Source organism: Manihot esculenta, chromosome 9 (assembly GCF_001659605.2).
Source record: "Manihot esculenta cultivar AM560-2 chromosome 9, M.esculenta_v8, whole genome shotgun sequence".
NCBI classification, from domain to species: domain Eukaryota; kingdom Viridiplantae; phylum Streptophyta; class Magnoliopsida; order Malpighiales; family Euphorbiaceae; genus Manihot; species Manihot esculenta.
In genome coordinates this window covers 6258587-6283409 of record NC_035169.2, presented here as the reverse complement: position 1 = coordinate 6283409, position 24823 = coordinate 6258587, and the positions used below count along the sequence as shown (strand labels likewise).

Sequence of the window (24823 nt, the reverse complement as noted above, 5' to 3'; positions counted from 1 at the left end):
TCCATAAATATTTAATCTTATAAAATTAAAGTATTTATGACGTCAACTACGAGAAAAAGATAAAAATAAGTATGGCACCATTAACGACAAATGACTTGAGGAACATAAATGATGACGTATACACCTACATTGAAGTTGAATCTACACGCATAGTGACCCAGTTCCGAGTTATCACACTCGGTCGATCAAATCCAGAAAACCACCGCCGATGTTTACTCCCCACCTTCCACATATCATCATGCCCTTTCGGTTCCTATAACGGTTTATTTTTAGTAAAACTACAGAAATCGACTTTCCGGTAATTTAATCAACCCAATAATGGCAGTTTAGGTATACCAATAAAAACTTACCCGTAACGCGCTCAAAATTAACCGGCTATTCCCGGTCACAACTTCCTCCCACCGACAGCTTCTTCCGGTCACAACTCCATCCTCTTTCTTCCATCGTACAGAAACCAGTACCTTTTAAATGCCATCATCTTCCCGCACTCTCTGCTCAGAGAAAGAAGGAGGTTTCCACTTCACTTCAGTGTAATTTTAGAGAGAGAAAGAAGTGTTGGTCCCGAAGATTGTCTTCTTCTACTTGCATTTTTCTTTCTTTCAGAAGCTTCATTGGTGTATTCGAAGCAGAGCAAAAAGCTGCAGTGAGTTCACTTTTTGCTTCTTTTATTTTATTTTTTACTGTCGTTTTATTTACTGTTGTTTTGTCGTTTTTTTGCTTCTGTTGTGGCTAAGAAACAGCTAGTGAATTGACAACACGAAGCGAACTGCGATTTTTTGGCTTGTTTTGAGAATTTTTTTTGATCTAAAGATTGGAATCTTTTTCTTTTTGGTGCTAGATTTCATTTGATGAGATCTTGTCTTTCTCTGTTTGAGTTTTCTCTTTCTTTTTGGATTCTGTAATTTGAAAATTTTGTGTATTGCAGTATTCTGGTGGTGTTTGTTTTCTTTCCTTTTGCTTTCTGCTTGAGCTCAATTTTGTTTTTCAGTTTCCAGGTTTGTTTTTAAGCTTCATATTTTGGTTTCAGGTAGATTTTTCAGGTTTTTTTACTTGAATGCTTGGTAACTGCCATTTTTTGATAGATCTGATTTTTGAACCAGTTTCATTTGGTAATTGAGATGCTAAGATTAGAAAGACGGTTTGATTCCCAATGAGAATCCGTTAGATGCTTTTATTTTTCTTTCTTTTTTTTTTTTTAAAAAAAAAAACTGCTTGCAACTATTACCATTTGATTGTACATCCAAAGATTTTGTTAAATGAGCTCCAGCTGTCGCTTAGAAACTGTAGATTTCCATGCTTTTTTCTTAATTTGTAAATTTTTAACATTTATTGTATATCTGCCTCTGGTTTCATGGCTGGCAATTGTATGTGTCCCAGAAGATTTAATAGTAAAACACGTCCTTTGAACTACTTGCTGCTTTTCCACAGTTGACCTTTTTCCTTCCCACTTATATTTGCCTCCACATGATATATTCTCTCTGATTTTATTCCATTTGTAGAGATAGTGTAACCGCTAATCAGCCACCAAGGTTAAGTTGATTTATCTGTTTGTTACTTTTAGTAAGTGGTGTGACTTTTGGTTATTGTCTACTGTAGCGAGCATTTGTTCATGATTCCTGCGACTGTTATTTTGCTCTTGTTTGTCCTGTTTTTATGGCTTCTACATATAGCAGTGAGGGCATCCCATAAATGGTTCTAGGACCATCATCTTTTTTCACCTTGCACTTTAGATTTTAAAAGCTAAAGATCCTTATTGTAAGTGTCACTAGATAAACAGCTCTGAAGTTTTTCAGTTTTCTTGCCATGGTCCTGCCAGATCAACTGTATCCTTTGCTTCCCCTCCCGTAGTTATTTTTCATATAATTTAATGTGTTATGGGCGCTGATGCTGCATATTTCAACAATAAGTGGTTAGTCTTGAAATAGTTCTGAGGCCCGGTTAATGATTGTTACATATTAAGCGTCCTCCTAAAACTACATAAAGTAGAGATAATGCGTTTGGTTTAATTTGTTACCTAGTGCACCAAATTGTGTTTGCACACTCAATCTTGGAACATTTCAATAACAAAGTAAACGGGCAGAACAAGTTTTGTAGAATGTTAAAATTTCAGGTAGTGAGCACTTGATAGGTGAAAATGCATGAACTAGTTCATCTAGTATTGGCATTTATCGGAATTCTAGTGAGGATATCAACTCCTTTTTTTCCTCTTCACAACAGGTTGCATATTCATTTGATTATATTTGGATTTTGGAAGAGGTCAAACAACTGAAGTATGAAAGAGACTGATAAGAGGAGAACTCCAAATAACAGCCAATCAAAGAGATCTGGAAAAACTGAAAAGAGAGACCGCAAACCACATCAAACATTGAGTGGAAAGGAAAATGATTCTAAGCATTTGCATGCTAAATCAGACTCCAGTACTTTAGTAAGTGATCCCAACACGGGCTCAGAGCCCTCTGAAGTTTATGAAAACTTGGTTATACATTATGTGGATGATGTCAACAGGTCTGAGGAGGCACCTCAAGATCCAAAAGCCAATGCCAAGATTGCAAAAGTCAACCAGAATGAGATCTTAGATGATCGTTTGAGTGACCTAGAGAAAGAACCTAAGCAGGGTAAGGAAGAGGAATCAGATACTGAGACAATAAAAGATTCAGTATCATCTCAGGGGGATTCATTGACAGCTGATGATGAGAAAGTAGAAAGAGTTTCAAGAGTACCTAAAAGTGTTAGCAACAAGGATTCCTCAGAAAGTTCTCGTGGATCAAGAGTGAGATCTGATAGTGGAACTGGTAAATCTCAAACCAAAGCAGCAAATAGCACTCCTAAGAAACCTGCAAAATCAAATAAAGCATCATCTAGAGTTGGTAGCAAAAATTCTTTGGATAAAAATTCTAAAGATATGAAAGTTCCTACTAAAGCTTCATCAGATTCTTCTGAAGGAGTTTCTGATGATAAGCCTGTTGAAGATATAAAAGGATTAGATGTTTTGGATGAGGCCTCAAATGGTACTCAGAGTATTGCAAGTGACAATGAAACTGTTGATGCTGAAGAAAATGGTGAACATGAGGATGAGGCAGTTTTAAATCAAAGAATTGAAGAGATGGAAGTGAGAATTGGGAAACTTGAAGAGGAGCTCAGGGAAGTTGCTGCTCTTGAAGTTTCATTATATTCTGTAGTACCAGAGCATGGGAGCTCAGCACATAAGGTGCATACTCCTGCTCGACGCCTTTCTAGACTCTACATTCATGCTTGTAAGAATTGGACTCAAGATAAGCGTGCTACAATTGCAAAAAACAGTGTATCAGGACTTGTTTTGATTGCCAAGTCCTGTGGTAATGATGTTCCGAGGCAAGTAAATTATCATATGTTTTTGACAAAGCTGTTTTATATTGTTGTTCCCAGTTGTTGTAGCCTAAAAATATTATCTTTTGCATGTTAAGGTTAACCTTCTGGTTGTCCAACACCATTGTGCTGAGGGAGATCATTTGTCAGGCATTTGGAAGTTCACGTCACCCAAACCCACTTGCAAGGTTTGCTGAGTCCAATGGAGGTAGCAAGAAAAGTGAAGGAAAGACGATGACACTTAAATGGAAGGGTGGTTCTGGAAGTAAACAGGCTAATGGTTTTTTGCAGCTTGTGGACGATTGGCAAGAGACAGGAACATACACAGCTGCATTAGAAAAAGTTGAATCATGGATATTTTCTCGAATAGTGGAGTCAGTATGGTGGCAGGTAAAGACTAGCTATTATGAGTTACTATTTATTTTGATGCTTTTGAGAACATACATCATCTAGTCAGAGTAATCAGGCAAACCGTCTCTCCAAATTTTTAGTTGGTAAAATTGACTCAAGGCTGTGACTTCATTTTTTTTTCTCTAACTGCAATGCGCCAATTGTTAAAAAAGATACTCTAGTTGATCTAGATCATATTAGTTTTTGTATTTAGTACCATGAAAAGGTTCAGTAAGATTATTGCTTCTAAGTAGTCCTTGTAAAAGTCTTGAATGTGTTTTTTCATGTTTTCAGGCTTTGACTCCACATATGCAATCACCAAGTGGAAATTTGTCCTCCAATAAGTCGTTTGGAAGGTTGTTGGGACCAGCCTTGGGGGATCAGCAGCAAGGAAGCTTTTCTGTCAACCTTTGGAAGAATGCATTTCGAGACGCATTTCAACGGCTTTGCCCTGTTAGAGCAGGAGGCCATGAGTGTGGTTGCTTGCCTATCATAGCACAAATGGTATATGCTCCATATTTTTTCATTTTTTCTACTCACCAGTATATTCAATTTCTGTGGTTACACAGGCATGGCATTGTAATTGTGTCCTGAAATATCCAATGGTAGACAACTATTATTTAGTGGATTCTAATTTGGTAAACTTTCTTATCAACTCTTTGCTTCTGTTAGCTGATTAGATATTATTTCTTGATCAGGTTATGGAGCACTGTGTTGCCAGACTAGATGTAGCAATGTTTAATGCTATATTGCGCGAGTCAGCACATGAGATCCCAACTGATCCTGTCTCAGATCCTATTTTAGATCCAAAGGTTCTGCCTATCCCAGCTGGGGACTTGAGTTTTGGTTCTGGTGCACAATTGAAAAATTCTGTAAGTATTCACAGTGCAAAAAAGTAGTGTAAAAAACAATAAATTTCATGGTCACATATTTCTACTGTTTCTAGGATGTGTAGATTAATAGAATAATTGGCAATGGGAAAGAAGAAAAAATCGATTTTTGGTGCATGTCGCCTTGAGTATTTGCTAATTTACTGATTGCATCTCTGATCCATTTCAAATGACATTGCTACAATGATTCTGGAAATAAAATATGTGAGATATTCTCTTTCAGGTTGGTACTTGGTCCAGATTGCTTTCTGATATGTTTGGCATGGATGCGGATGATTCCTTGAAAGAAGACAAGCACGGCAGTGATGATGATGATGACAGGCAAGATGGTAAACCTAAAGTTTTCCATCTTCTGAACGACTTGAGTGATCTTTTGATGCTTCCAAAAGACATGCTTATGGATCGATCAATAAGAAAGGAGGTTGATTTGAAAATCATGGCATATATCTAGATGAAAAAATACACATTTTTTTTCCCTTCTTAAATAGATTGAATTTCTGACTTGCTTCTCCCTCTTCACATTTCAAAGGTGTGCCCATCAATAAGTCTCTCATTAGTTAAGCGGATTCTCTGCAACTTTACTCCAGACGAATTCTGTCCAGATGCTGTCCCTGGAGATTTATTAGAGGCTCTGAATGCAGAGGTATGATTTTGCTTTGCCCTAAATGGGATCCACATTTGCACACTAAAGAAAACTGTTGCTACTTGAAGAATTGAAGAACTGACGCAAAAATCTATTCTGTTCTGTTCATTGCTTGTTTTAGAGTATTGTGGAGCGGAGATTATCCGGAGAATCTGCACGAAACTTCCCTTATACAGCTGCCCCAGTTATGTACACACCACCATCATCTGCTGATGTAGCAGAAAAAGTTGCAGAGGTAGGATCAAGATCTCAGCTGTCCAGAAATGTATCTGCTGTGCAGAGGAAAGGATATACCAGTGACGAAGAACTGGAAGAACTGGATTCTCCTCTTACATCCATAATCGAAAAATTGCCATCCTCTCCAACTGTCGTTTCAAATGGAAATGGAAAGCACGCGGAACATACAGGGCATGCGATCGCAAATGCAAGGTATGAACTCCTTCGTGAGGTGTGGTCTGCTGGAATGTGAAGAATTGCTCTGTTGTACATTTTTTTAAAAAAAAGAAAAAGTAAATATGAAAAAAGAAAATGAGAAAACTAGGAAAATAATCAGTACAAAATATGTGGAAGTGATTTCACGTCCAGGAATTCCCATATCACTTGAAGACACGAGGCTTCTTTTGTATATTCCACAAGAGCTTGCTATCAAGCAGTATCACGTGAGGAAAAAAGAAATTCTATTTTGTTTAATTAAATATCATTTTGTTTTAGAAATTCTAAATTCTTGGTTTTGACGAGATATTTGAGTGTTGGCACTACAGCATCTGTCACACGGCCTGAGATTTCATAAACTGCATAAAAAAGGATTGTTTTTGAGCTAGGAAAAAAAAAGCTTTTAACAGCAAAAAGGTGGATTAGTCGTTGTCCTTTTTGATTCTGGACTGCGATCAAGCGTCGATGTTCTTGATTTAAGCCATTTCGTTGGAAGCACTGTTTCTTGATTTCAGGATCATAGGTACCCAGCCCATAGAGTGGAGTCTCAAACTTGAATCTATCCTTGTAGGAACACAACGAGAACGATTATCAATGTTTAGACTCAAAACATATCTTTAGTCTCAACCTATATACTGGAGTCCATATTTAGATGGAAACAAATGAGAATTTAAGAATCACAATAATACCTAAATTTTATTTTAAATTAGTTAGGGTTACTCATATGGATCATTTGTTGCCTTTAAATCTTTACGCTATTCAAGTTTATTATACAATCAAGAATTCAGGAATAAAGATACTTTTAAAAAAAGCTTAAATATTTAAAAAATTCAAATCTCTAGCAAGTTTGTCAATTTTAGATAATTTCTTCTCTTTTTTCTTCTATTTGAAATTTTTTTATTTATTTTAGCCAATACTAAAAATTAAACTTAAGCATTTGCAAACATCGTGGCAACTGATATAACATAAATATTATTATTTTATTTATGTTACTAATGTAGTTAAAAGTCTTTTACTAAAAAAATTTATAACTTTTTGATATTTTTCAATTAATCCAATGTCAATTTTTTTTTTAATTATAAGCATTATTTTTTATATAAATTAATCAAAATTGATGTTCTATTGTAACATATATAAGTATATTTATTTATTTTATATATATTGTACCAAGTAAAATAAATACATTAATTTTATCATCGTACAATGCATGATGCATATTGGTATTATTTAATTCTAAAATGCCAACTATTATCAATTTTATTTTTTAATTAAAATATGTATTAATTAATAGTTGCAATTATTCAATTTTTCTAAAAAGTAATAATTCTTTATTAATTTAAATTAAAATTAATCATCTGACTATAATTGAAATAAAATTATAATCGATAAATATTAAAAAGTTTTAATTTTTTTATTATGAAATTTTAAATTAAGTTAATAATAAAATATTAATATTCCTGTCAGTTATTACATTATTAATCTCTAATTTTTATTTTTATAATCAGTTGAAAAATAAAATTATTTAAAATTAATAAATACACTAAAGTTTTAATTTTTTAAACATTTAAATCTTTTAAATAAAAGTGGAAGGATAGAGAATAAAAATATGGAAAAAAGGCAAATAAGTTAAAGTTGGAGGGCAAATATGGTAAAATAATCTAATAATGCACATGAACAAATTAGCATGTTCTTCTGTGCATAAGAGGGGTGTCCACGATTTTGAGGTTCTTGAATGAATCGAATTAAATTTATTTTATGATTTTACTTTGATTTTTATTATTTATTATGAATTGAATCAAAATTGTTTTATAATTATATCATATCCATATCATATCACAACCAAATAAAAAATATATTTTTTATATATATTTTTTAAAAAATTTAGTTATATTATATACTTTGAATATTATAATGTGTTATGGACCATTGTTTTCTGTTATTCATCTAGCTTTTCTGGTTAGATCACTTTATTGTTCTTCACTACTAATTAATGTGCTATTATATTTGTATAATTTATAATATAATATTTGAGATTTAATAAAATTTATAATTTATTTTTACATAATATAGTTATTAAAGTTTTATTACATTAATAAAATAATTATTATATTAAAATTAACCCTTAGATTATATCAATTTAATTATTTAAATTCATTTTTTATAACATTTAATCTCTTTAATCTTAATATTTATAGTAATTTAATCCTTTATAATTTTAATATTTATAATAATTTAATCTCTTCAATTTAGTAGATTATTCAATTTATAGTTAACTCACAGTAAATTTAACAGTATAATTATTTTGTTAATAAAACAAAATTTGAGAGATTAAATTGTTCACCATTAAAAAATATAGAGATTATAATTATAAATTTTGCTAAATCTTAAAGTCTATATAGTAAATTACCTTATTATATTTATAATATATTTAATTATTTGTTACATATATAAACCTATAATTAATATTAATATGATAAGAAGTAATTAAAATATATGTTAAATGAGATGTATTCATTCGTCATTTTTCATATATACTTTTATGTAATTTGTAAGAGTATGTAATTTGTAAGAGTTTGCATATGTATGTATAATTTGTATTAATATTTAAAAATAAAATTAGAAATTGGGGATTGAGAGAGTAAAATCTAAGATCTCTCGGATGCACTTATCACCAGATTAAATCTATGAGTGCTGTGATAACGAACTTTAAATTTAAATAATTATTTAAGTAATATTTTTTTAAAAAAATTACATAAATTTATTTTAAAAATTGAGAATCGAATTAAATGGAAACTATACTATATGAAATTGAAATTAAAATAACAAAAATTCAAATGGAACTGTACAAAAATTTTCATTTTTTTCTAGATTCTAGTTAAACTCCAAACTGAAGATAGAATTAGAATGGAAACTACACACCCTGATACCAACAAGTATGGAAACGTGGAATAGGAACAGAATCCATGTTGTTATAATTATGACCCATTTGTTACTTTCAATTTTACTCACAACCATGATTAGGGTATTAAGCTAAATGTCATAAATTAGAATTAAACTTTCATTTCTTGAAGATTGCTAGCGTTAAGGCTATTGATTCATCAAAACTTGCTAAAAGAACTTTGGTACCTTGATGCAATGTTGCAATCCCCTTCCTCTACGGTTCCAACAAAATTGACAAAATTAAATGCATAGTATCACGTCCCTTGCGAAATTGGCAGCGTAATTGCACCAATTTCTTGGTTGAGGAGAGAGGTCAACTAGCAGGTGTTTTGGGCTTGTGGGTGCCATCTGTGATTGGCAACCTCATTTTTCGCCTGCCACAGGCCTGCGCGCTGTGCACGCCGCATGTCTCAGTGCCTAGAAGCTTCCCCCGTTGAACCTTATTTGCACATGCTACCGTAGCACCGCCTTACTGCTCACACCGCTTTACTGTAAACCATGCGCCATGAACCTCAAACATAATTAAAAGAAAAAAGAAATACAGTTGATACTACTGTATCCCAAAGCATTGCTACAGATTTTGGCAATGTGCAATGCTTAATTGTTTTGTTGTTTATTCAATGGTTTTATTAAAATAATTGGCATATAGCCTAACGATAAAAAAAACCAAATGAATTGGCATTCCCTTTCTTCTGAACGTCGTCGTTTTCGTAAGGCTTGAAAGCGCTTCCGCTGGCATGTTTAAACTTCAATCCTCCTTGAGCTCTCGACCACCATTGCATCCCGTGGCTTTTCTGATCACAAGGCTGCAAGAATGTGCTCTTTCTTCTTTTGTAATTCTCAAGGGGACTAAAACTCGCTTGTCCAGATCTTATAAAAGCAGAAGCTCTCTGCTTTCCTGGGTAGTATCTGAAGGGACTAAAAGCTCCATGCTTGAATCTTGAGGCTGATGCATTGGCTAGCTCTTTTCTTGTCTTCTGAAGAGCCCACATCTTGTAAAGCTTTAGTGCTTCTTTTGATTCTTGATTTTTAGGTTCTTCAAGAGCATGCTGAAGGGCTGTTGGCCTTTTTACGAGGTTTTTGCAGCCGCCAACACCAACGCTTAGGTTTAAGCTGAGAGGATCGAGCCGCTCCTCCTGGGTTTTTGTTCCCGTTTGCATTTGGTTTTTGTTCGAGTCAAGGTAGCTCATCTGTTTCTTTTCTTTCTGCTCTGTGCTTGCAGTGTCAAAAGCAGCTGAAGCTTCCTCTTGTTTGTGTTGATTATCTATGCATTTTATTAACTGGGTGTATTAGTTTCTACAAAAATGGAAAACAACTAAACCTCAATTTCAAACTAATTCAAGTCGGCTTTTGCCATTGAATTCTATTAGATATCAAAGCCACATCAACACCCAGATTCTACAAAAAAATTAGATTTTTTTTTGTTTAAAAGCTAAATTTACCTCTGAAATATAAACTTTTAGGCTAGCTTTATTTCATAAGAAAATATATTTTAAAAAAATATTTTTTATATTTTTTAATATTTAAAGCAGTAAAAAAATATTTAGCCAATCATAAAATTACTAACTATTTAACTGTAAAAATTTATAACTATATTTTTATTTTTTTTAGTATTTGATCTTATTTCGATTTATTTGACTTTCTAATAATACTTCAATAGTAAATTTAGATTAAAAAATAAAATTTATTATTTTTTACTCATTATATAATTCAAATAAATTTGATGATTTTAAAATTTTTCTTAAATTTTTTTTTTTTTTAGTTAGAAGGATGATAGATAACTGACCAAATATTCCCAGGAAGCAATGATCTTCGGCAGGACGATTCCTAGCTTGATACGTCCGAAAATCAGCATGCCTATTATTTCAAAGCTTTTAGCTATGTGCATGTGAGATAGAAGAAGAGAGGGATTCATTAGTATTTCAGTACCTTGCAACTCCAGAATATGCAGATTTGCCTCTTGAAAAGTTTTCGATTGACCTATAGGATCATGAGAAATAAAACAAGGTTAATTGTCATCTTTTGACTCACACTAAAATAAATATTAAAAAATTTTACAGCGATATTACTATAAATTTTAATATATAGTAACAATATGAATAATTGATATTAATGATAAAAATATATAATTACAACGAAAATTAAGTATTATTGAGTGGTAAGTACTGAAGAGCATGAGCATGAGATGGATACTAGTGATGAACATTTACTAATGATATGCATACCTTCTGTTAGAGGCTAGAGCATCTTGATCAGTCCTCTGAGACATCTTCTCCATTGCGTTGGCATAATCATTAATTTGCTATAGTATTGAAGTTTCATTACCAAATTGAATAGTGTCTCAATGTCATATGATAAAAATAAATAAATAATCTACAAACTCAATAAAAAATTAATTTTAAAAAATTCAATTGAAAGTGTTAAATCGTATAAAAAATTTAAATAAATGATGTAGAATTATATTAAATCATATTAAACTAGTTGAATTATATTTAATTATATTAAATAAATAAATTTATATTAAAACGTGTTAAATGAGTATTATCATATTGAATATGATATCGTCCTATTAGATTATTTAATTCGTTCTATTAAAATTAACCTCCTCTAGATTAAGTAATCTCTAAAATGAATTATCTAAAGTTTAAACTTTAACCAAGCCAAACAAACTCAAGAAAAAAAAAAACTTTTGTGTACGAACATACCAGAAGATTTAGCTGTGTATAGGATCTGAAATAGTCGATATAAGCCATATACTGAGCTTTAGCTGCATGTTCTTCTTCCTCAAACCTACCTGCTCAATCATTAAATCATGAATCCTGACTCTGAAATTTTCTTTTTTTTGCAATTAATCACAGAAAAATTTTAATTAATTAATTAATTACTTGTCGGCTGTTGCACGAATCCATTCTCAAATACATTAGCTGCATATGGTGTTCCTTTCTCCTTCATTCTGCATGATCCATTAACAAAGCTTATTCATCAGAATTAACGGTCAAGGACTTGGCTGACAAAATCCAAAAACTAAAGGAGCAAAAGGGAAATATTACTGACCTGTTGAGGAATGGAGATTTTGATGATTTTATAGCATAGGGCATAGCTTGCTGATTTTGTAAACTGAGGTCCAAGCTTGGGTTGATGAAAGGCATCCTTATTTTGTTGCATTAAAAAATTCCTGAGAATTAATCTTTTTAAAAATAATATAAAATAGTTAACATATATATGAATTTTGTTGTATTTATATTTTATACAGATAAATATGACGTCAAATATGCATATTAAAGAAATTAAATAAAATAATTATATATCAAAGAAATTTAAATAAAAAAATAAATAATTTACTAAAAAATGTTGTTTTGAAGTAAAGGCAATAATCTAATTATGGTAGGAAACATAAGACAGCATTCATTGTACAGCCAATTTCTACTAAAGGCTGCTATTATTTGGCTTGTATTGCCATTTTTATTCTATTTGTATTTATTATAGGCTCATTTATTTTGATTAGATGAAAGTATTCCTAAAAAATATTTTTTAATAAAATAATTTATTTTTTATTTTTTAATTTAAAAATAAAATTTATTAAAAAATTTATTATATATGTCAAGATATGAAAAATGGCCTTTTTCTTTTTAAAAAACATTAATTTTCTTAATATGATTTGTTTTTTTAGTTAGAAAAATATTTTTTATTAATTAAATTTTTTAGAAATTTTAAACACTAGAAAATATGAAAAATATTTTTTTATAAAATAAATAGAGCCTAAAACTCTAGATAAAATTTATTAATAAAATTTAATTTTTAAATTAAAAATAAATAATAAAAAATAAATTATTTTACTATAAAAATATTTTCTATAAAAATATTTTTTAAATATAAATTATTTTCCACACACAAACAAACAGTAACTAAGTGAGATATAAAAATTCCATTAATAGATTACATGATGAGAAGTAAATTTTTTAATTCTAAAAAAAAAAAAAATATTTCATACTAAATGAATAGAAAAATTCAAATTTGAAAATTCACTGATTTCCTACCCTTTACGCTATTTCTAATTGCCCAATTGTGAAGACATTTAAAATAATAATAATAATAATAATAATAATAATAATAAATTTTATTTTTGAAAGTGTTAATAAAATTTAAAATTAAAATTTTAAAAAATAATAATAACAAAGATGAGGATGATAATGACTAAGGCTAATATAGCATTTGAATTGTGTTGCCATGTGTGGTGTATTTATATTTATTCAACCTTTTTCCATGCTAAGATCTTATTGGGATGAGAAATAATAATAATAATAAAAAGTCAATCAAATCAAGTATTTAACCGGTTTAATTTAAAATCAATAGATTGAATAAATTAAAAATTAAAATTATAAATATTTATAAAAATTAAAATTGAATTGATTTTAAATATAAATTAATTTAAATTAAATCGATTTAATTTAATATAATTCTATTCCATGGGTTAAATTTTTTAATAAATTTTTTTATTTTTTATACTTTATTTTTAATATTTTAAAATTAATTAAAATATTTTAATTTTAATTATAGTATAATATTTTATATTATTAAAAATAATATATTATTATTATTAATTAATTTAATTTAATTATTAAATTTTTCTTAAAATCAAATTAAAATAATTAAAATTTTAAAAAATAAAAGTAAAATTGAATTAAAAAATAAAAATTTAATTTAATAAATTTTTTATTTTGAATCAAATAGCCCTAACTCTGTTTAGAGGTAGCAAATGGACTAGTTTTAATTATTTTGAATTAATAGTTATCATTTGAATTTTTTTTTTTCTGAAACAAGCTAGGTCAAGTCATTTCAGATCGTATGTATACGTTTTCAAATTATGTTGAAATTCATATTGATATTATTTGTTTTATCCACATAATATGTATGTTTTTTATTATTTTATTTATTAATTATTGATATTGCTGAAATTAAATTAATGATATTAAATTGATGATATAACATAACAAAATTGTGTCATGATTGATTAAACCTATAAGGAAAAAGTCTTAAAGTGGTGGTGGATGTCTACAATAGTCACTCTAACGTTTAAGTCAGTATATCGATGAATAGAGAAAACGTAATGAATTACTCATAGTATTAGTGTTTTATAATACATACTTTGGTCTATACGTTTCTTCTATATTTACACTGTAAGAGGTAGAGATAAATATAGTGTTTTTCTGATAATTTGATCATAATGTGGTTGTCTGCTTGATACGGAACATCGCTAACTATTAGGTGGAAATTCTGGATTCACAAGTGTAATGGAGATATGCCGGACTGCATTTGATAGGTAACTTTGTGCCGAGACTCGTCTTAAAGGGCGAGTCTTTTAGCAATAACTCATGTGTTAGGGTCCATATCTCCCTTATCTCGGAATAGACTGCATCTCCTACTCGCCTAATCCCTTGCCACGTGAACTTGTCTCGTGTTGATAGCTCATGCCTCATTTTGGCAATTGTTATGTAGTATTAAAGGTTTCTCGCTGGTCTTTGATTCTTTAGATTCGAAGGTGATGTTTTAACTTATTGACCATATAGCGTAACTTGACTGTTTGTTCGCTTTGCCCTTCCTTAATCATAAGGGCGCCCTTAACCCTCAAAGGTCTATTCTTTAATTTTCTTTTTTTCAGGGAAAGCAATCCATCATTCCTCTCGTTGCTGAAGTACTTTATCTAAGTAGTTGGAAAATAGAACAAACCTGACTACTAGTCAATAGAAAAAACAAAAGAAAAAAAAAAGGAAAAATCCTAGAATTAAGAGAAAGAGAGAGGTGTCTCTTTACGAATCTCACTCTGGTTTCGGATATTTACAGTAATGAAAAAACATCTTGTTCTTCCGTTGTATATTAATCATAGTACTGTTTCAATATGTAAATTTTTTTTTTTTTTTCTCTTGTGAAAAAATTTCTGAGATTTTTAGTAATATTACACTTTGGTCCTTATTATTATAAATTTTATATTTTAATCCTTTATTAACGACTAGATATTTAATTCTTATTACAGAAATTTCGAATTTAATTGTTTCTAACATCTTAAATTATAGTTACTGGAGTATCAGTTAATTTCAAATCTGCAATACAACAATTACATAGTGTTGCATGTAATCAACCTTATGAACTTTCTTGCATTACCGTCAACCAATTTGGTCCAAAAATCCAAACTTAGAACAGAAAATTCCATTCAAACACTTTTTCTTTCCTCAATCAGAGGATAGCTAAAATATCATATGTGAAATCAAGTTGCAATTTTTTACATATAAAGACATGAAACAAAAAGAGAAAAAAAAAATAAAAAGGGTAATTTATTGTTGAACATTCAAACTGGAACTGAATTCTCCTCCTGCATTGAGAAATCTGAACATGGAAGTTGAGCTTTTGAGCTTAGAGATACAAGTTCTCTAACAACTTCGACCATTGATGGCCGTTTCTCTGGCATTACAGACGTGCAACGAATAGCAATGTCTAGAGCTCCTAGCATCTCTTGTTGGAAAGTGTTTGATATCTTAGAATCTAGAACTTGAATTGCTCCATTTGTTATGTTGATCTTCCTTCGAACCCACTTCACGATATCGAGTGAGTCGGCCGGTTCAGCCTGCTCGACTTGACGCCCGGTTACGAGTTCCAGTAGCACAACACCAAAGCTGTAAACATCCATTTGCTCTGTTGCTTTCTTGCTGTATCCAAGTTCTGTAACCAAGAATAAGTTAAGCAACTCCAATGCATATTGAAAGAACATATGCTCATCAAAGGGAGAAATAACTTTGACTTTCCAGAAAACCAAACAGATGGAATTTTAACACTTTCTCGTAACTTAAAAGCACCTCAGTCGAGTTACTCCAACCAAACAAGATCATAGTTTAGTCAATATTTGATCATGGTAAAGCTTCTTAATTTTATACAAAAACTCAAAGCAATCGACATTTTATATCTAATGCAAATTAATATGCAACTACAAGAAGTTTACCAGGAGCATTGTAACAAGAATCTGCAGATTCTGAAGCAATGGTTGATCGGAATGCAGCTTCGCCAACGAGTCGATCAAGAGCAAAATCAGTGAGCTTTGGTTCAAACTCTGCATCAAGAAGAATATTTTTCGACTTGACATTTCTGTGAAGTAAATGTGGAACATAATCCTTGTGAAGGTATGCTAATCCTTGAGCAACTCCAATGGCAATCCTCAGTCTAACATTCCATTGCAACTGACAATCCGGTTCTCCAATTAAATCCCCTAAGCTTCCCTTTTGCAAGTATTCATAAATTAGAAAGATTGATTCGTCTGAATGGCAAAATCCAAGAACTTTAATGATGTTCTTATGTCTGATCTTGGCTAATGTCTTGACCTCAGCCTTCAGTGCTTTTGAAGTTTGGTTCCCAATATTGACTAGCTTCTTTACAGCAACAAGTTCTCCACTTGGTAAACTTATAATATATACTCTGCCAAAAGCTCCACTACTTCCTGCAGCAGTTTTCTCATCCATTGCCATAACAAGATCATGCTCAGTTACTCTAAGAGGATAGAAAAACACCGAGTTCCAGCCACCCATTTGCGATTTCCACTTCGAGGATCGATGGAAAACGAAGAAACCAGCAGCAACAAGCAAAATGCCAATTCCAACAGCTATAGAGATTAGAGCACATGCCATTGCACTGAGGCCAACTGAACTGCGGTGTCTAGGCAGCTCATCCGAGCACGAATTAGGCAATCCCGGGCCACAAAGGTCAGGATTTCCTTCCAAGAATGAAGCAGGGAGACCCGAGATTAGAGCAGAAGGGACTCTGCCAGAAAGTTTGTTAAAAGATACATTGAAGAGGGCAAGCTTCAAATTTTGAAGCCCTTGAGGGATTGAACCGGTGAGATTGTTATCAGAAAGATCAAGATAAGTTAACACTGGCAAATCAGCAAGGGATGGTGGGATTTCTCCAGTAAGACTATTGTCTGCCAAAGACAATGAAACCAGTTTCCTGCATTTTTTCAGTTCAGGAATTTGACCAGAAAGGGAATTATGGGAGAGATTTATAATACTCATAACTGGAGAATCACAAAAATTAGGAGGCAATTCACCATAGAAACCATTAAGTGATGCAGAGAATCTGTATAAGCTCTTAACCAAACCAAGACCCTTGGGAATTTTACTAGTGAAGCTGTTGTTGTCAATCTGAACTTGCTCTAATTGAGCTGCCATTGATATTGAATCTGGTATTTTACCAGAAAATCTGTTGTTTTCAGCTCTAATGAGCTTTATTTTGCTCAATGACCATAACCCATCTGGGAAATCACCAGAAAACTCATTGTTTTGAACTTGAAACCTCTCGAGGTTCAAGCATTCATTGATTGAGCTGGGTATTGGACCTTTGAAGAAATTAGCATGGAGGCCAAGGTTTCTGAGCCCTTGTGCACCGCATATGCCGTCTGGAAAAGGCCCTGAAAGCTTGTTTTGTGAGATATCGAAAGACACTAGGCTCTTGAGAGAAGCCCCCAGTGTTGGAGGAATCACTCCACTTAGATTGTTCTGAGACAAGTCCAGAATATTTAAACTTTGTAAACCCAAAAAAGAATCAGGAATTTGACCACGAAAACCAGAGCTTTGCAGAAACAGTTTCTCAAGCTTCTTGAGCTTGCCGATATCAGCAGGAATCTCACCCACCAGATATGCATTTTGTGACAAATCAAGAACAAGAAGCTCTGTGAAATTCCCAAAAACAGAAGGAACACTACCTGAAAGCAAGTTGCTTCCCAAGTTGAGAACTTGCAGCTTCACCAACGAGCCAATGCTTTCTGGGATTTTTCCCTCTATATGATTCCTGCTAAAATCAAGAACTCTCAAAGACTCAAACTGCGAAATCTGATCTGGGATAGTACCCCAAATGAGATTATTACTGAGATTCAAAGTCACCAAAGAACTACACTGAGACAAGTGTAGAGGAATAGGCTGGTTAAAAAGATTATCAGAAAGATTCAACAGTGTCAAATTGGTCAGTTCACATAACGTAGAAGAGATTTCACCAGAAAGATTGAGACTTGGAAGATTGAGAGAAGTTACAGTAAGAGAAGATGGGGTAGCACATGAAACTCCAGTCCAGTTACAGTAATGGAGATTTGAGCTGCTGGACCAGCTTGAAAGAGAATCCTTCGGGTCTTCAATGGAAGTCTTGAAAGACAGAAGTATATCAGCTTCAGTCAATGCTGAACAAACAATGAAGAGAGTGAAGCTGAGAGAAAGAAGGAAACTGTATCTGTCGAAAGCAGAAGCCATTGAAGAACCCTCTGAGAGAGAGAGAAAGGAGCTTGGTTATGTTGTATTCAATCTTTTGTATATATGAGTAGAGCTTTGAGACTGAGACAGAGAGAGAGAGAGAGAGAGGGAGAGAGAGAGAGAGGCTCAGAGAAATGGATGGATAGATGATGATGTTGATGGATTGATGGCATCTGACCTTTGTAAACAAGCCATTATAGACTTTTTGGAATTTTTCAGAAAGTTGTATCATTGTACATTGAATTTAGGGTTAATTATAAATTTTCACATTATGCTTTGTTTAAATTACACTTTAAACCCAAAACTATTGATTTCTTAATTACCAGTTTTTTTTTTTTTAGTTTTATTCTATTATTAATGAAATACAAAAAGTTTGACAGAGCAAATTGTCTTTTGCAGTATAAAAGTCAAGGCTTAAAGACTAAGGATAGAGATCAAGTGTGTTTTGTAATTACATAATTAGGGTTTTGCATTTTTCCCCCTAATACAAAGAGAAATAACAACAAAATTTTTTATATTTGTATTTTATTTATTGAATCAAGAACCCTTATTTAGAGTTAAAAATTTTATAAATATTTAATATTTATAAAATTATATTATTTAATTTTAAATTTTATAAAACATTAAAAAAAACTATTAGTTATCCTTTATATAAAAATTGAAAGAAAAAGAAAATATAAATATATTTGGAGTTCTGTGGAGTAGGGGGAGAAAAACGCAGAAGACAGGCTCTGACCTTCTAACCACTAATCAGAGGGAGTAACTACGTTTGCCTCTTCTTTTGTAATTCTGTATTCTGCATTTAATGACTTTGTTTTCCGCTTTCTAGCTATATTTTCCACTTTTTCTAAACCAGCATACAGTGAGGCTTGGGATGGAAACTGCCAGTGTATCTGTGAAAATTGTATGAATTAAAAATTACCTTAAATTATTTAAAACTGATGTTCTGAAATTAAAAAAAAACAATAGCTTTCAAACGAGTGTTTAAATTTAGTTTAAAAAATTATATATTTTTTTTTATTATAGTTTAATTTATTTTTATAATGCAGTCTCATATGTATGAATATATTTATTAGTTCATACTTGTCAGATAATCAATTAATTTTTATTCGGTATGCATACTAGTATAGTCGGAGCGTAGTTGAATCTGTGTGCTAACCTTTTTTTTAAAGAGTCTAGATCTTTTTTTTAAGAGTCGATCTTAAATCAGTCAAATCTTCTTTAATCGTGGTGTTAAGATTCCAATCTTCTTCAATCGTGGTGCTAAGATCTTTTTTAAAGAGTGCAGATCTTAAATTGGTTCAATCTGCTTCAATCATGAGTTGAGTGGTACGCTCTGACTTTTATTGAATTTTATGTCTATTTTTTTCTTCTAAATTCACCCTCGGTCCAAATACTAAAAATTCAGGCTTCATCAAAATCAATTTTAAATATTTTAATTAATAATTTATATAAAAAATATTTTTATTAATAATTTTCGCTTTAAAAGTAATATTAGTAATAATAACAACAACAAAGCATGACAATCTTCAAAAATTTCTTTGTACATGATCAACGGTCATCCACGATCGCAGTTTTTTTTTTACAATTTTAAAAAATATATTTTTTGGTTGGTATAACTGCAAACCTGCCTCTCTTGGCAGCATATTGGGTGCATTAAAAAAAAATATGTCCTTCTCTGAAAATATAAATTATTAAAATTTTCAACTAATATATTTTTTATTTTATTATTTGGATTCTCGTACTGATGTATATTAGATAAAGTATAACATTTTAACTTAAACAAAATTTACTATATAGCCACTAAACTTTATTATAATTAAAGTTTACATCCTCATATTTTAAAATTAAATTATACATAAAGAAAATCATAAGCTAAATTTTTTAAAATAAAAATTATTATTTAGTACTAAAATTCATCACAAACTTTTAATTTTAAAAAATATATTAAAATTTTTTAAAATTTTAAACAGTCTATGAATTTTTTTTATTAATTTTAATTATTAAAAGTGGATTAAAAGTAAAATACACTCAATTTTTTTAAATAAACGGATACTTAATTAGTTTAGAATTTAGAATTAGTTGTTGTATTATTAATAAAGTATTTGGAGGTAATTTTATTTATAGGATATTTTAGTAATTTTTATTTAAATATATAAAAATAAAATAAACGAACATAAACTAGAGAGGTCAGACCTATAATATTTTTTTAAAAATAATAAAAAAATAAAATAAAAGGCACAAAACACCGAGAAAAATAAAAAAAAAATAAAAAGGAAGACTTCTCGTGAGCAAGAGCGAGTAAGGACAAAAATGGTCCGAGAAGAAAGAGACAAAAGTCCACATCGCACGTGCCACACGTGAGAACTCAAAATTTTCTTTTTTTTTTCAACGACATATTTATGTATTATAGATAAAAATAGTAAAATTGTGCAAATATTATTATTATTAATTGAGGCTGTAATTATGTGTGGTCGTTTTCGAGTTACAGTGCCGTAGATTTGGACAATCTTCTTTTTCTCTGTTTATCCCCGTAAAGAGCACCCGCTTTTACCGCTGAGCTTGTTGCTTGCCTATTGGTTCTCTGATATGATCTATTATAATCTAACGGTTCAGATCTTATCAAGTCCTTTTTTGACTGACAGTGGAATCTAATCTTGGTCCCAGTCAAACCTGCCCGTTCACAGATTACAAGGACGCTTTCCCGCTCCATATACTGTCCGTATTTTCTTTTTCCTATTTTTGTAAATTAGGAATAATTGCTTGCTCTGAAATATTCTCAATTTTAAATGCTAAAAACAATTAAATTATTTATATAAAAATCTTTATAAAAAAATATTTTTTATGATTTTTACATTTACAACACTCAAACAAATTAGTTAATGAAAATATTTTTTAATTAAAAAATTAAATCATTTAAAAAAATATAACTTCTATTTTTCTAAAAAAATTATTTTTTACAATTCAATAAATTTAAGTAAATTTTAAGCTAAATAATTATTTAAATCAACTCATAAATTTCTTAAAATATTTTTATCTCTTAAAAACTTGCCATATAGCATCTCATAAAGATAATTTAATTCACCAAATATTAAAATTAATATTTTTTTTAATGTTAAATAAAATTAAAATATAAAAATTATATTTTTTGTTTTAAAAAAATAAAGTGTATAAATATTAATTTGAATATAATTAAGAATTAAAGTATTATTATACATTTAAGAGTGTTATTGTTATTTAAAAAAATTAATAAAAATTTAAATAGAGAGATCTCTATTTTAACGAGTCAAAATAAAAAAAATAAAATATATTAAATTTTAAAGTGAATTTTTACATAACTCATATTCATAAAAATAATTATCTTTGTATAACTATTATATTGTTATTTTTAAAAATTATTATTTAATTTATAAATATTAAAAAATTTATTAATTAATCGTTAAATCATAAAAACTACATTAAAATATATTTTAGATTTCAAAAAATTTATAAATTAGTTTTTTTAATAATTTTAATTATTAAATATTATATATATATATATATATATATTCTATATAGAATGACTAATTAATAATATTTTCATAAAAATGAAAAATTACAGAATAAATTTTTTATATCATAAAAATTAAATAAAAAAATAATGGTTAAAATTAATAGATTACTAATTAATATATATATTTTTAAAATTTTAGAATTATTTTAATTAAAATTGATGAATTAACTAATTAAGTTTTTTATATTATTGAAAATAAATACTTTTTTCATCCATAATTTTTTATTTATTTTTTATTATTTAAAAATTATTATACACTTTTATAAATAAACTATTATACTCTTATTTAATTTTATTTTTAAAAATTTTAAAAAAAATATTTTTTAATATTTAGTAAAATTTAATATTTTTAAAATAATTATAATGAAAAATTAATAAAAAATTAATTTTTTATTTTATAAAAAAAATAAAAATTATGAAACAAATGAAATAATAAATTTTCCATTTGTTTTTAACTATTCCATCCTAATGTCAAAGGCGCCTAAATACTAGTAAGCCCTTTTTGCTCCTTTTTTTTACCACAAACGGTGACTTTTTGCAGCGATAAAAGCTACCACTATTGCCTGTGGAAGGACACTATGTATTCCGTACAGAGTAAAAGATGCAATCAAGCGAGCAGTAAAAAATTTAAAAAAAAAAAGTAATAATAAAAAATTAAAATTAAACAAAAAACAAAGGCCATTGAATTCCAGCTTCGCATTAGTTGACTTTTTGATGTTGGTTTTGACTTAATAACATAACTGGAAAGTGAGAGGACAGCCATTATTGCATCCTCTAAGAAAAGACTGGTGAAAATTTTCACTGTCATTTCTACTTTTTGTATTTTTTTTTTAAGTTTTTGCTCAAAAGCATCCCAAGAATGAAACTTCTTTTTCCAACACAAATCTCTCTTCCCTTTAATCTAATCTTATTTCTCATGCCATTACTAATTACACTAATTAATTGCATGTAATAAAAATCTTTTCAAAGCATGATTATTACATCTTTCTTGATTAGGGCAGGATCTGTCGGTTCCTTTAAGCAATTTTTCAGCCATGTTAGCCCATTATTTTTAATTCCTGTGCTTTAACCTCAAACATTTTTTACTCCTCCGACAATCTTGATTATATATTATTTAAATTTATTTTAATTAAATAATACACACTTCACTATGTGTTTTGCTTTGAAATTGTGATCTTTTAGTAGTTTTTAAATTTGATTTTCATTGAAATTGTTTGGTTTAGAATGTCAAAATATTAGAATGAGTATATTATTGAAGCAATAGGCATGAGCTATAAGAGATTGATTGGGAGTATAAAAAATTATATATGATGCACTTAAGTTTGTTATGTTCAAAAAGTTCTTTTGTTTGCATATTCTCTCATGCTTAATGGTCAAACTTTAAAAATAGCTGAGAGGGGAAAAGTTTGAAGCATCCAAAGACATTGAAAAGGGAAAAATTACACCAATTTTTTATATTTCAATTATATCTGTCACTGATTTATTAGATATAATGAATCGTGTTTGTAACGAGTTGATTCAATAAAAGATGAAGTGCTCGTAGCATGTATTATTGATACTATTCTATATATGAGTATAAATATTGGACTTAAATTTATAAATGAGAGAATTTCAAGTGGTTAGTTATAGACAGTTAAGTCACGAAGTGATTTATAATAAATTTTAAAATAAAAATTAAAAAATATATTTAGAGGTACTGTCTTATAACTTTTATTGATTAATTTTTTTTAGAGTTATGATTTCTCGTGGAATTCATCTCAATTTTGGACTATTTTAATAGAGATGGACCAAAAATACTCTATTAATATAAAAATGAAATTTATATAAAATTCGATGTCTTAAAAGTTGAAGGATTTTTTATTTTTCAATATTCAATTTAAGTGTTCAAACTCTAATGTCTATCCTGTTAGAATTGGATATGAATTTAAGATTGTTGTCCGAATTACTATACTATTTTCCATGTCTCGTCGTGTGATTCAAATAGAATTTTAAAAATTTCGGTCCAGACAAGTGTGTGGATGTATTTTAATGGATTTTAGATTTTAGATTTTATTCAAAATTTTTTATCATAGAATATATTAATTATTTGTATGCATAAAAATTAAACAATCAAATTTTATTTAAAAAATAAAATTATTCACATAAAATACATATTGATAGCTAAGTTTTATTTATAAAAGTTTGGTATGTGTGAGTTTGTGAAGAGAGAAGGGGATGGTAGATTATGGGTGTTAGTGTTAGAAATATTCCCAAGATAAGAAGAGCAGCCAAGTCCCAACAAAAGGAAATGGAGGGGAGACATGATGTGTTGGGTGGTGGAGATGGAAAGAAAGTTGGCATTATCAAATCTTCACTTATTGCATTGAAGAAAGCTATAACAACAAATTTATTACACTCTCAATACCAACATTGCTTTCAGCAGACGGTGAAGAGATAGTATTAGTAGGGACACCACACTCACTCTCCTTTTATTTATTTTCTACTCTGCCATCTTCACATTCTCCCCTAGCTGCTCTTTCTTCATCATTGCTGCAGCTATCTTTCTTTTTCTAACATGTGCGTCCATAATTTTAACCTTATAAATTAAAGGATATTTTACGATATCTAATAAATTAGAGTTCAAATAATAATATTTTAATAATCGCATATGTATGAATAGTATTATTAATTCTCAGATTTAATATAGTGTAAAATAATATAGATAAAATATGTTATTTATTTTTTAAAAATTTTCTAATGTTAATATAATATATAATTAAAATATAAATTTGATAAATAAAAAATTGTTATAGTTACCATAAAAAGCCTCAGTAGGTGAGTTTGAGAAGGCTTCCTTGGGCCTAGGGCAAGGCCTTGCAGTGTGCCTTAGTTCTCGGCCAGAGTGTATATTTCAGGCCGTAACTCTATCAACGGTATCTCTTGCAATGAATCGAACCTCATGCTTAGGCCTGCCCACTGAACTGGCGGTTCAATATGATTTGCATACTGAACAAGAATCAGTTCAATTTTAGCAATTCAAAAGTAGTTTCGATTTTTTAAATAATTTTGTTATGATTTGGTTTGATTTTAAACGGTATAATTATTTTCAGTTTCGATTACATTCAAATTAAAAACTATTAATTTTGTTTGATTCAAAATAAATTTCATGTTATTTTCTCTATTTTATGTTGTTTAATTTTAGCTTATTTTATGAAAAAGTAAATTTTATTTTACAAATAATTATTATTTGATAAATTGATGAGCTTTAGTTTTATGGTAAAAAAAAAAAAATAAATAAAAGAGCGCAAATCAAATACCATGATATGGTTGGAACCAGTGGAAAGTAACGGCTGAGATCCTACACCGTGAC

The 24823-nt window shown here is 29.7% G+C and overlaps 2 protein-coding genes across 3 annotated transcripts; one reads left to right on the top strand and one right to left on the bottom strand.

Moving 5' to 3' along the window:
* Positions 1-493: 493 nt before the first annotated feature.
* On the top strand, positions 494-5982 carry LOC110622744. Of its 2 annotated transcripts, none has more exons than XM_021767353.2 (8): positions 494-643; positions 2218-3351; positions 3444-3735; positions 4030-4239; positions 4434-4607; positions 4849-5046; positions 5155-5268; positions 5390-5982. In XM_021767353.2, exons 2-8 carry the CDS (start codon positions 2273-2275, stop codon positions 5735-5737), a joined length of 2415 nt encoding a protein of 804 aa, XP_021623045.1. In that variant the 5' UTR covers positions 494-643; positions 2218-2272; the 3' UTR covers positions 5738-5982. The 2 variants fall into 2 exon arrangements, with proteins under 2 accessions (XP_021623045.1, XP_021623046.1); XM_021767354.2 differs by lacking the exon at positions 494-643 and adding an exon at positions 706-995.
* An 8785-nt stretch (positions 5983-14767) lies between these two features.
* Positions 14768-18026, bottom strand: LOC110622195 (probably inactive leucine-rich repeat receptor-like protein kinase At5g06940). Its single transcript, XM_021766617.2, has 2 exons — positions 15632-18026; positions 14768-15354 (listed from the first exon to the last, which is right to left on the bottom strand). The coding sequence occupies exons 1-2, from the start codon at positions 17919-17921 to the stop codon at positions 14984-14986; spliced, it is 2661 nt and encodes an 886-aa protein (XP_021622309.1). The 5' UTR covers positions 17922-18026; the 3' UTR covers positions 14768-14983.
* Positions 18027-24823: the final 6797 nt, after the last annotated feature.